Below are 12,601 nucleotides of genomic sequence, written 5' to 3'. Positions count from 1 at the left end.
CTAGATCGACCCCAAGGTTTTTTTCAAATTTAAAAAACTATTTGTAGCATTTATCTCTGTCTCTCTCGACCGAGTGAATCACTGAGATTGAACTTTAACTTAAACTAATTGGCCTAAAAATGACTACCCCGAATAAAAAATGATTCGGTGGAGAGTTAGTGATAGAGAAACTTTAATCTAAAGTCTTATTGGATCCGAGATCATACAATAACCAATTTATTGAAAATGATTAATTTCAAGTACTTAATTTTTTATTAGTTAATCCATTAAAATTATGTGAGATTAACTTCATTAATAAAGTACAAACATGATTTATATTACTTCCTCAATTAAATTCTGATAACATTGTCATGTAGAATCAAATACTAACAAAATTTATAGAAAAGGAAAAAGAAATTCTTCGAAAAAGTTTATATAAATTCGAGAAACTAAAATAGTTTGGCATATATGGGAAATTGATTTTGGCCAAAAGTGGTAGTATTTGAGGGAGAAAAACTAAAGTGAAATGAAATTAAATATGGGAAAGGCCAAATATAGAATAAAGTGAAATTTTTGTTAGGAATATAATTATAAACTTTACAAATTTTAAGTCAATCAGGTGTTCGAAAAGTTGATAATATATAAAATAGTTCAAGTTTGTATAGCTTTTTTATATTCTCCTACAAACCCGACGATCTTGTGTTCTAGGAATATAACTATTTTCGAGACATCGTAAAATCTTAATTTGACCAATAACAAACAAAGTGTGTATATGACGAGACTTCAGATATGACTTAATTATCCATTTCAGGGAACAATGTGCGGTTTGATAGAGGGGTGGAGCATTGGTTGGTCGGAGTCGGTTTTCCAACCAAAACGACAACTATGGTAATCACGACCACGAAAAGTACAAATGGACTGGTGATCGGTCGTGGATCGGTTGGTTTAGGTCTTACCAATTTTTTTTAAAAAAATTGTCGGTTTCGAATTTTTCCCGAACTGACATCAAGTAACCTCTTCTTATCTCTAACTAACCAACCATTTTTCATTTAGTCGCCTTGGTTTTTCGGTCTGAACATCATGCTCACAACAACCAAATTTAGAGAAGAATCACCTCGATCGAGGTATATAAATCAAATATTCCAAAGAATAAAATGCTTGTTTATTTGACATTTGACACATTAGCCCAATGAATTGACATATACATTTTATTTAAATTTTGAGGGTTAAATATTCCTTTTATTTATTTATTTATTTTGGCAATGGTTGTATTAAAAAAAATTGTGTTGTAAATAATTCAAATAGTTTGGTTTTTAAAATCAAATTGTGTTGGTTTCTCACAAATTAAAAATCTTAAAATCAAGTATGATAATTAAGCCCAATATTTTGCATGACAAAAAAAGCCAAACAATTTGAGATGAGTTGTTCAAATATAAGTAGTTAATTATTATGAACAAGATAATAATGTGTGTGATGTGGTCATGAAAAGATGCTCTTCCAAACTTTATGTGCTTGTTTTATCTTCCAAAACTTTATATCTATCTTTCAAACATATTCCAATCAATCTAAAAAAAACAAATTTTATTATGGTAACTATTGAAAATGGCAAAAAAAACGGTTAAACATATTTATAAAATATAACAAAATATGATCAGATTCTATCAACGATGTATATTGATATATAGAAATCTATCAATATCTATGAAATTTAATGATAGATATCAATAGAAGTTTATCGTTATCTATCATTGACAAAACTTGAAAACTTGTTATATTTTGTAAATACTTTACTTCATTATGTTATATTTGAAAATGCCCATTTTATTATCGTAAAAAATAGATAGGAAATGACTTAATCTAAGAAAGACTAAAAATAAAAAAACTAAATGGTTATTAGACGAAGTCTTGGTATTTAAAAAAAAAAATCTCTAAGTACCATTTTTATTGCAAAGTTTCTTGCTTCGTGGTCTACTAAATCTAAACGTTATGTTCTTTCTTTTAGAATTTGGCTCATAATTCAACTATTTTACTTTAGACAAATGAAAATCATGATAAAATTTTGAGATAAAAGAGACTTGATTTTAAAAAAGAAGAATTGTAAAAAATGGTAAATTGAACAAAATATAGCAAGATTTCAGATTCTATCAATGATAGACATTGATAGTCACTAATATGTTTCTATCAGTCATATTGATAGACAGTAATAGAGGTTTATATCAGTGTTTATCATTGATAGGATACAAAATTTTATTATACATCGTAAATATTTTAGTTTATTTTACTATATTTAAAAATGTCTCTTTAAAAAATCAAATATTTACAAAAAAAAAAATCTCATGTCATTAATTATAGAGACATTTTTAAATATATTAAAATAAATTAAAATATTTACAACATATAACAAATTTTTGGATTCTATTGAAAATAAACACTCATATAGACCTCTATTACTGTCTATCAATATGACTGTTAGAAGCATTAATATCATCGATAAAATCTGACATTTTACTATACTGTATGAATATTTTGTCAAATTTACCATTTTTTACGATTCCCTCTAATTATATCGAAAAGCAATGATAGATGAACCTAACCACCCCTACTCAACCACCCAAATAAAAGAATCTTTGAAAACATTTGTGTTTCTAGAAAACGAAAGTGCGACATGGCACGTTTCAATTGGATGGGAGCAAGGCTGCACCTAAAGTCTTCTCCATCATATTTATATCACACACTATATAAGATATCCAAAGTTATTGCATTTCTTTCCAATTCCTCCAAAACATAGCAAAGCTCCCATTTCAAAACACACACACAAATAAAAAAAAAAAAACAAAGCTGGGAGGAGAAGAGTAAGTACTCACTCAAACATGGGTTCCATTTCAAAAATCAATAAGCCACATGCTGTGTGTCTCCCACATCCACCCCAAGGCCACCTCAACCCCATGCTAATTCTGGCTAAGCTTCTCCATCACAAAGGTTTCTACGTAACTTTCGTCAACACTGAGTACAATCATCGTCGTCTTCTCAAGTCCAGAGGCCCCAACTCGTTGGATGGGTTGCCAGATTTTAAGTTTCGAACCATTCCCGATGGCCTTCCCTACTCGGATGCCAATTGTACTCAAGATGTTCCTTCACTTTGCCAATCCGTCTCCAAGAATTGCTTAGCCCCTTTTCGTGAACTTATTTCTGAACTTAACTCAATAGCAGCTTCTCCTTCTAGTAATATGCCTCCAGTTACTTGCGTTGTTAGTGATTCTTCTATGTCTTTCGCTATGTTGGCTGCCAATGAGTTTAACATTCCTTGTGCTTTTCTTTGGACTTCTAGTCCATGTGGCTATCTTGGTTACACCAAATATGAGGATCTCGTTAAACAAGGCGTGATACCACTTAAAGGTATGATTTGATCTTTTCCAAGAATAAATTTAGGATTTTTCGTTCTTTTGTGTATAGTAGGGTTCTTAATTTGTGAGTTGCATATTTAATTTTGAGCTCTTTCATGGTATTAACACAGATGAGAGCCAAATAACAGATGGATATTTGGAAAATACAATAGAATGGACAAAGGCAATGGAACGTATACGTTTAAAAGACATGCCTTCCTTTCTTAGAACAACAGATCCAGATGATATCATGCTCAATTTTTTCATTCAAGAAGTAAACAGGGCTCTAGATGTTGATGCAGTTATATTAAACACGTTTGATGCACTTGACCAAGATGTTATAGGTCCTCTTTCTTCCAACCTCAAATCCCTTTACACCATTGGTCCACTTCACAAGCTTCTCAGCCAAATACATGATGACAATCTAACAACAATTGGCTCAAATCTATGGGCTGAGGAATCAGAATGCATTGAGTGGCTCAACTCCAAGGAACCCAATTCAGTTGTTTATGTAAATTTTGGTAGTATCACAGTGATGACACCACAACAATTGATTGAATTTGCATGGGGTTTAGCTGATAGTGGGAAGCCATTCTTGTGGATTGCAAGGCCTGATTTAGTTGTGGGAGATTCAACCATTTTGCCACCTGAATTTGTAACAAAAACCAAAGATAGAAGCTTGATAGCAAGTTGGTGTAATCAAGAACAAGTGTTCAATCATCCTGCAATAGGAGGATTTCTAACACATTGTGGATGGAACTCAACTATTGAGACTGTATCTGCTGGAATTCCAGTGGTATGTTGGCCTTTCTTTGCTGATCAACAGACAAGTTGTTGTTATTGTTGCAATGTGTGGGAGATTGGAATGGAGATTGATAACAACGTGAAAAGAAATGAAGTTGAAAAGTTAGTGAGAGAGTTAATGGATGGAGAAAAAGGTAAGAAAATGAAAGAGAATGCTATGAATTTGAAGAGTAAAGCTGAAGAAGCATATAAACCAGGTGGTTTATCTTGGAAGCAATTGGACAAGCTCATCAATGAAGTTCTTTTATCAAAATATGAAAAGAACCCCATTTGATTTCAAAATTTGTTTACTCCCTTTAGTCTTGTTTCGTTTTTACTCTCTTTGTGTTGAGAAGTGTGTGTTTATTCAATAAATTCCAATTTGAGGGCCTGTATTATCGTATTTTAATTTTGGTTGGCAACTTAAATAATTTGGGAGAGTTGGATTGGACAGATAAAAAACCAACCCTTGTTTGGTTCACCAATAATTAAAGAAGTTTATTAACACGTTATTCTCGTCAACTCACATTTATCACCAAAATACTCACATTCTTGTATCGTTATTTGTATCAACTACTCCAATAACTTTCCTATGTTATTACCGACTCAACCTTTTGTTTTAATTATCATTAACCAAACTTCCCCTCAATATTAAATATCAGTAGACAATGGTATATGCATAACAACAGCAGGGGCTTTTGGATGGTTGGTATATGCATAACAGCAGGGGGCTTTTGGATGCTGTAATTGTTTGATCTTGAGATTATAAAAAAAATAATATAATCAATCAAGCATCCATACATTTAGGTTATTTTATTAGAAAAAGTTGGGATAAGATAGAATTTCTCCAAGTCAATTGATGAAATATATAACAAAGGATAAGATAGAATGAATTTCTCTATAAGTCACAACCATTATAGACTATTAGGAATACGATAAGAATCTCATATCAACTAAATAAGTGATGATCGTGAGTTTATTAGTGAGACAACTATCTCCTTTATATGAGATGATATTTTATTATTTTAGATATATACCCTTGTGACTTTGCTTTTAATTTGGTTTATGTATGTCCTTATAAATCTCCATATATATACTTAAAATTTTCTAAGTACCACTCATATCCTCATTTCAAACCGAACACTGAGAGCAAAATCCTTCAACTTCTTAAATATCAAAATCGAAGTTCGTAGTTATGAGCATTGGTCAAGTCCAACCACAAATACAATTACGAGGCATTAGCGAAGTCCAACCATAGTTGTTGAACCACTTGGTTTTAGTCCATACACGAACTTCAACTCTTGCATGTATAATTCTCTTTTGCCCGGAAATAGGAACTAATCATCTCTGGTTTTGGGTCATATGAAAAGAGAGCAATGATTAGTTGCAATTAACTATCTCCCTCTTCTTTACCACACAAAGAAATTATTAGAAAAAACAATTTAAAAGCAAAATTATCGCGAATCAATTTTTCATTGAATTTTTTTCCTATAAAAAAGGATTCAGTTTATAAATAGAGTTGTTTTCAAATATAGAAAAATGAACCAAAGTATTTTCAAATTATAACAAAATTTTAAATTCTAGAAAAAATAAACTATCAATGTGTCTATTAATGACACTGATAAATACTAAGTTTGCAAATGCTTAGCCTACTTGTTCGATAATATCGTGACAAGCATTTGACTACATTAATTAAGAACTTACTAATTAAACTCTATATATACTTGATGGATTGAGTACAAACACACTCCACAAGTATTTAACACTAATATTTTACGATTAAGGGGTTCATTAAGATGATTAGCCAGTAGGTGATGTCTAAGCGGTTTCGTTCTTAATCCTAAACTAATCAAGCCAACTACGTGGTACGTTGTGCATGCCACACACCTAACATCCGGTTTATCGCTACCTTGGTGTTGGTTAAACTTATAGGGTAACTCCGACTACAAGTTGATCTTTTGCTTAAAAAGTTAATATACATGAGTGATCAAATCCAACATATAACACTAAGCATGGAAGTTAAATCGAACTAGAACAACCGTAAGCATTCGGCAAGAAACAAGAAATTAAGCATAAATCCTCACAATTAACACTTTTGAAGGTAATCAAATTAAAGAAGAAAACAAAGCAAGACTAAAGGAGAAATTTAAAGCAAATGGGCTTCATATGTTTGATAGAAGAACTTCATCAATCACCTTGTCCAATTGCTTCCAAGCAGAACCACCAAGTTTATATGCTTCTTCAGCTTTACTCTTCAAACTCATAACATTCTCTTTCATTTTTCTACCCTTTTCTCCATCCATTAACTCTCTCACCAACTCCTCCACTTCATTTCTTTTCACATTGTTATCAATCTCCATTCCAATCCCCCACACATTGCAACAATAATAACAATTTGTTTGTTGCTCAGCAAAGAAAGGCCAACATATCATTGGAACACCAGCACATATACTCTCAATAGTTGAATTCCATCCACTATGTGTTAGAAATCCTCCTATGGAAGGATGGTTCAACACTTGCTCTTGACAACACCAACTTGCTATCAAGCTTCTATCTTTAGTTTGTGTTACAAATTCACGAGGCAAAATGGCTGAATCTCCCACAATTAAATCAGGCCTTGTAATCCATAAGAATGGCTTCCCACTATCAGCTAATCCCCATGCAAATTCAATCATTTGTTGTGGTGTCATCACTGTGACGCTACCAAAATTCACATAAACAACTGAGTTGGGTTGCTTAGAGTTAAGCCACTCAATGCATTCTGATTCCTCAGCCCACAGGTTTGAGCCAATTGCTGTTAGATTTTCATCATCTATTTGGTTGGCAAGCATGTGAATTGGACCAATGGTGTAAATAGATTGAAAGATGGAAGAAAGAGAATCTTTGGCATCTCCTTCGAGTGCATCAAATGTGTTTATCATAATTGCAGATGCTTCTCGAGATCTTTTCATTTCTTGGAGGATAAAATCGAGCATGATATCATCTAGATCCGTTGTTCTAATAAAAGTAGGAATGTCTTTCAAACGTATGTTTTTCATTCCTTGAGTCCATTCTATCGTGTTTTCTAAAAATCCATCTATTATTTGACTCATATCTGTCAACCAATAAAAAGGTCGAAATTAAATACACAAAACTCCCAAAGTAAAAGTTTAGTTAAATTGTGAGTCTAAATTCACATGTTTGCATATCCTAATAGTTCTCTAAGGGTTTCCTTTTTATACTTTTATTCCAAAGTTATGACTATATTTCTTTTCATTTTGTTCTAAGAGTTGTATTTTTAGTGAACTTTTTTAGTTTTTAATTTTTTATTTAGTTCTTAAAAAAGCTATGTAAAAAGTTTATTTTCAAATATAGAAAAATGAATCAAAATATTTACAAAATATAGTAAAATATTACCATCTATTTAATCAGGATAGATTAAGATAGACTATTATTTGCATCTATAATGATAGACACAGATAGGATCTATTACAGATAGATTGTGATACTTTATTATATTTGTAGATATTTTTAAAAAAATTGTCAATTAAACATAAAAATAAAGAACGATTATCAAACAATTGACAACTAGTCCTAAAAATTATTCTAATTTTAACATAAAAGTAATCAGAATGGAAATAATACTACCTTTGAGTGGTATCAAGCCTTGATTTACGAGGTCAAGAAATTTCAAATAACCAAGATATCCACAAGCACTGGCACTCCAAAACAAAGCATAAGGGATATTAAATTCATTGGCAGCCAACATAGAGAAAGACATAACACCATCACTAACAACACACTAACTGGTGGCATATTGCTAGAAGGAGAAGCTGCTATTGAGTTAAGTTGTGAAATAAGATCACATAAAGGAGCCAAGCAATTTTTGGAGGTGGATTGGGAAAGTGCTGGAATATCTTGAGTACAGTTCTCATCCGAGTACGGAAGGCCGTCGGGAATGGTTCGAAACGTAAAATCTTGCAAGCCATCGAGCGAGTTGGGGCCTCTCGACTTGAGAAGACGACGGTGATTGTACTCGGTGTTGACGAAAGTTATGTAGAAACCTCTGTGATGGAGAAGCTTAGCAAGCTTTAGCATAGGGGTGATATGGCCTTGAGCTGGATATGGGATACATACAGCATGTGGTTTTTTAGTTTGTGAGATAGAACCCATTGTTTTGGACTTCTCTGTGTCCCTTTCTTCCTTTTTCTGATCTTTCTTTAAAATGGTTGCTTGCTAGTTTTGGAGATTCGGAAATGTGAAACTACAACCATTTTATAGGCTGCAAAAACAAAATACACATAATTATTCTGTTTTAGTTTTTTTCTAATTGACTAAAAACTCATGTAGCCACCATAGCTCCAAGACCAAGACTCAGAATCGGATTCGACACGTGATGGCTCCAAAACATTTCGTTGTGTAAGTTCTGTCAACATCTTCTTTTGATCTGCTTCTAAGAGTGAAGATTACTATTCCAACACGGACAATTTAAGCATGCATGCTTTGTTCTCATGCACACTACTCATCCTCTAGGAAAATTTTCAATGTGTAATAACTTGAGATAACATTGCTCAAGCTAAATAGACAAGTTCCTATGATTGAACCACAAAAGAAAAGTGCACGGTACATCGAGGTCATCAGTTGTGGAATCCAAGTTTTACAACTCAAAATGTTTTTTGAATTCTTTTTTTTTTTTTTTGTGGTTCGTTCATATCTTCATCTTTTTTTATTCATCTACACTTTGATCATTGCTTCTTTTAGTGCTACTTCGCATCTTGGAATCATCTCATTTTTTGACCCACTTTCTTTGTGTAGTCATATATTTGGTTTCAAATAATATTCATGTGTGTAATTACAAACCACTCATAAATTAGATTAGTCGTAATTTCTAGGGTTTTTATACCAAAAATGAATCAATTTATTTATAAATATAGAAAAAAATTCTATCTATTTGATTATAGACAAAGATATATTAATAGACAACTATCACAGTCAGCGACTAAAAGTGATATAAACACTAATAAATGTTCATCAAAATCTATCATTGTCTTTCAATCACATATAGATAATGAGATTTAAGACGTTTTAGATAAGAAATAAAATAGTTACGATGAAAAATATGGAAAAGAGATCTTAAAAGACTAACACAATTTTACAACAATTTTGTATGGTTGGTGCCTATTTAATTGAGTTCAACACAACAATTGTTAGTCTAAGAAGATCGAGAAATAATGGACACAAAATACAATTTTGGTTCTTAAAACGAATAAATTAGCAAGACTCTTTATTGAATGGGGTGAGATATCGAACTTCCAATTATTCGTAAACAAGTGTATACATCAATTTATTGATGTGTGCCATGTTCAAATAAAGTTTTATTCCCAAATAATGGGGCATTATATGTATATATGAGAATGTGCTACTTTAATGTAAAATTGTAGGAATATATGAGATTGGATGCATTTGGTTTTTATTTGTTATATAAAATTGTAAAATGGTACCATTAATTTTTAAAATTAATTAATGTTCTCAAATATATGTTAAAGGAATATTATTGATATATAGAACTTTTCTTTGAAAAAGTTATTTAAATGCTTTCTTTTTTCAATCTTAGTGCTTGTTTTTCAAAAGAATAATAATAATAAGTGACAATGTCCAAAGTAGTAGCAAATAAATAATAGAATGCAAATATAACATAATTCACTTCAAATCCATAAAAAGCATGAAAAAGAAAATGTTATCATAATTTATCGCTGATTAACGTATATTGTCACAGGTGGAGGTTGGAGGGATTGAGCCTTCGACTCTTAAAATGGATAAGATGTCAATTACCATCAACTTTGTTATTAGATAGAAATCTATTAATTAGTGTGATTAAGTCTATCATTGATAGATTTATATTATTTGATATCTATCGTCATTGATTGTGTGTGTGTGTGTATATATATATATATATATATATATATATATATATATATATATATATATATTGAAGTTTATCACAAATATAGACTCATATATCATCGATACACTTCACTCACCCATATCATCGACACACTTCAAAGGTAGTTAGTGATATAGGCTTCTAACTCTCACATATATAGATTTTGAGTATACACATGAGCTAAGAATTAAATTTTCCTAATAGATACATGTTTAAATTCGCTTCATCCACTAGCTTAAACTTTCAATCGGTGATTTAATAATAATGCGGCTAAGTTTATATATTTGTACTCGAAGTTTTTTTATTTCAAGTCTATTAATCGTAGGTTATTCAATAATAACAAAACTATATAACTTACCCAATAATTAGGCTTCTTATAAGTTAAGTAATTTATTTGTAGGTTTCTATTGTAAGAAGTCTATCAACGATAAATTCATTGAAAAAGGGTAAACGGTCTATTTCTTGTAAGCATCAATGTCATCAATAAAGATATAATCTATCTAAAGTTGCTTGAAAATCTCATTGGAATATATCAATAGACCATAATTGAATTCATCTCAGTGGTTCCAATTTTGAAAGATTTAGAAACACCTGTCTAATATTTGGTTGGTATTGACAAATATTCTTTGTTCAACTTGTAAGAACTCAATGTCAAACAAATTGATTGTATTGTAACATCAAACTATCTTTTAAAGCATCAGTTTGGTACGAACTCAATTTTAATCGCTTTACTTTAGTTTTTCGATCTAATCCTAATGTTATTCAAAATACGATGACTAAAATAATATTTTAACCAAGTTAACGTAGTCTTAACTCAAAACGGTCATATGGCTTGATCCTCCTAAAGTTCTATGAATAGAGAAACCACCCTTCATTTTCTCCATTATTACAAGATTCATATATAATGAGTTCACACAACAATGAAAGACTTACTATATATATATATATATATAGTTGTAGGAATTATGTGAAGGCCCTATAGATAAAATAAAGTTTTGAACCAAATTATTAAACTTGTAGTAGTTAATAGAACGATGGAGATGATTCCATCTAAGTACTATTCGCTCTAACTACACTTCAAAACTCAAGGGGTACTAGGGATGGGTTCACACTTACATTATATGTTATTGAAGTTAATGAGAATTTAATGTGATATTAATTGGCATGCAAAATTAAAATTGGGACAGATTAAATGGGTAAAAGATTTGTCAAAAGATCTACTCTATAAACTTGAATTCACCTAATTGCTCAATTAGATATTTAATATATCATTCAATCACACGTAATTAACGTCGTTTAGCCAACTTTACTTTGAAAGGTTGAGTTAATGAGGGGTAAACGTCGGTCGGTCCGAGTCGGTTTTCTATCCAAATTACTACCATCGAACCAACTATAGTCAGTTTAGTAAATGTTCAAACCAACTCTGACCATTAAAGAGTACAAACCAATTGTTCGTTGGTTAGTCGGTTTAAACTTTTGTAATTTTTTAATAATATTGGTGGTCTGGATTTTTCCTAAACTGACGCCGACCAAACATCTCTTATCTTTGACAGACAGTGTTTGATTCGGTCTGTTTAGGTCTATCAACTCGAAACCTAATAGAATTGAGATGCTCAATGTCCAAATTTCGAGAATTGACTAAAACAAGCAGGAGTACACATATTTTGTCAAACTCTATAGCTATACATTCTTCAGAAATCGTTTATATAGCATTTTGGCGTCATGCTAGGGTCTATTTTGGCTTGAACTGTAAGTTTCATGACTCAGTTGCTCAATTATATTTAAGGTTTGGTTAACTCCAATGTGATCCCAATTCTTTCCTAGTGCTCTAAAACACGACCTTGAAGTAACCCAATTTCTATCAAATGAACAAACCATAAATGTTAGCAAAATAATTAATTCTTGTCGTTTGCCCATTAGTTGGAGGAAATGTTTAATTAGTTTGAACCATACAATAAATATATAACAAACTATATTTAGTTAGAATGTCTGACAAACCTTCCAGTATATTGGTAGAATGTATGAGTTGAACATGCAAAAATTCGGGTTGACATTTAAGCATCTATTTACATGTTCATAAAAAATTTGGGTTCTCATTAATGATCTCGTTAGAGGTGGCATTTATTAGGAGTTGATCGTTTGAGTAAATGTTACTGTTAGAGGTGGTTGTTATTGGAAGTTAGATCATCCAAGGTGGTCTTCGTTGGAGGTAGTTGTCGAAACATAGAGTTGGTGATATGAAGGTGGTAATTGGAATATGTCGTCGGAGTTGTTTGTGCATTGGTAGTTGTTGGAGTTAGTCACTAGAGTTGCCATCAAAGATGATTGGCGGAGCCTAGAGTTGGTCATTGGAGTCGACTGCATGAAGATGGAAGACAGATTATGTCACCAGAGTTGCTTAATGCAAAAGTGGCCATTGGAGTTGGTCGGGCAAATTATTGTGGTTGTTGGAGTATGTAAAATAACTAGGCAATCCCGCTGTGTTGATGAGACAACCCAACTCAGGTTGGTTGCACCCTTCAACCTTCAACCA

At 31.7% G+C, this 12,601-nt stretch overlaps 1 protein-coding gene and 1 pseudogene across 1 annotated transcript; one reads left to right on the top strand and one right to left on the bottom strand.

The window, feature by feature from the left end:
* The first annotated feature begins 2,741 nt into the window (after positions 1-2,741).
* Positions 2,742-4,548, top strand: LOC103495417 (7-deoxyloganetin glucosyltransferase-like). Its single transcript, XM_008456973.3, has 2 exons — positions 2,742-3,375; positions 3,494-4,548. Exons 1-2 carry the CDS (start codon positions 2,850-2,852, stop codon positions 4,438-4,440), a joined length of 1,473 nt encoding a protein of 490 aa, XP_008455195.2. The 5' UTR covers positions 2,742-2,849; the 3' UTR covers positions 4,441-4,548.
* Positions 4,549-6,129: 1,581 nt separating this feature from the next.
* Positions 6,130-8,442, bottom strand: LOC103495418 (7-deoxyloganetin glucosyltransferase-like; annotated as a pseudogene).
* Between the last annotated feature and the right edge of the window lie 4,159 nt (positions 8,443-12,601).

Source organism: Cucumis melo, chromosome 1 (genome assembly GCF_025177605.1).
Source record: "Cucumis melo cultivar AY chromosome 1, USDA_Cmelo_AY_1.0, whole genome shotgun sequence".
NCBI classification, from domain to species: domain Eukaryota; kingdom Viridiplantae; phylum Streptophyta; class Magnoliopsida; order Cucurbitales; family Cucurbitaceae; genus Cucumis; species Cucumis melo.
Note: the sequence above shows the minus strand (reverse complement) of the source record. Positions and strands in the feature narration are given on the sequence as shown.

Excerpts from the sequence above, each read along its gene's own strand:
- LOC103495417 (XM_008456973.3), top strand. The coding sequence starts at position 2,850 with ATGGGTTCCATTTCAAAAATCAATAAGCCACATGCTGTGTGTCTCCCA. Across the intron at positions 3,376-3,493 it reads AGGCGTGATACCACTTAAAG|ATGAGAGCCAAATAACAGAT; the intron begins GTATGATTTGAT and ends GTATTAACACAG.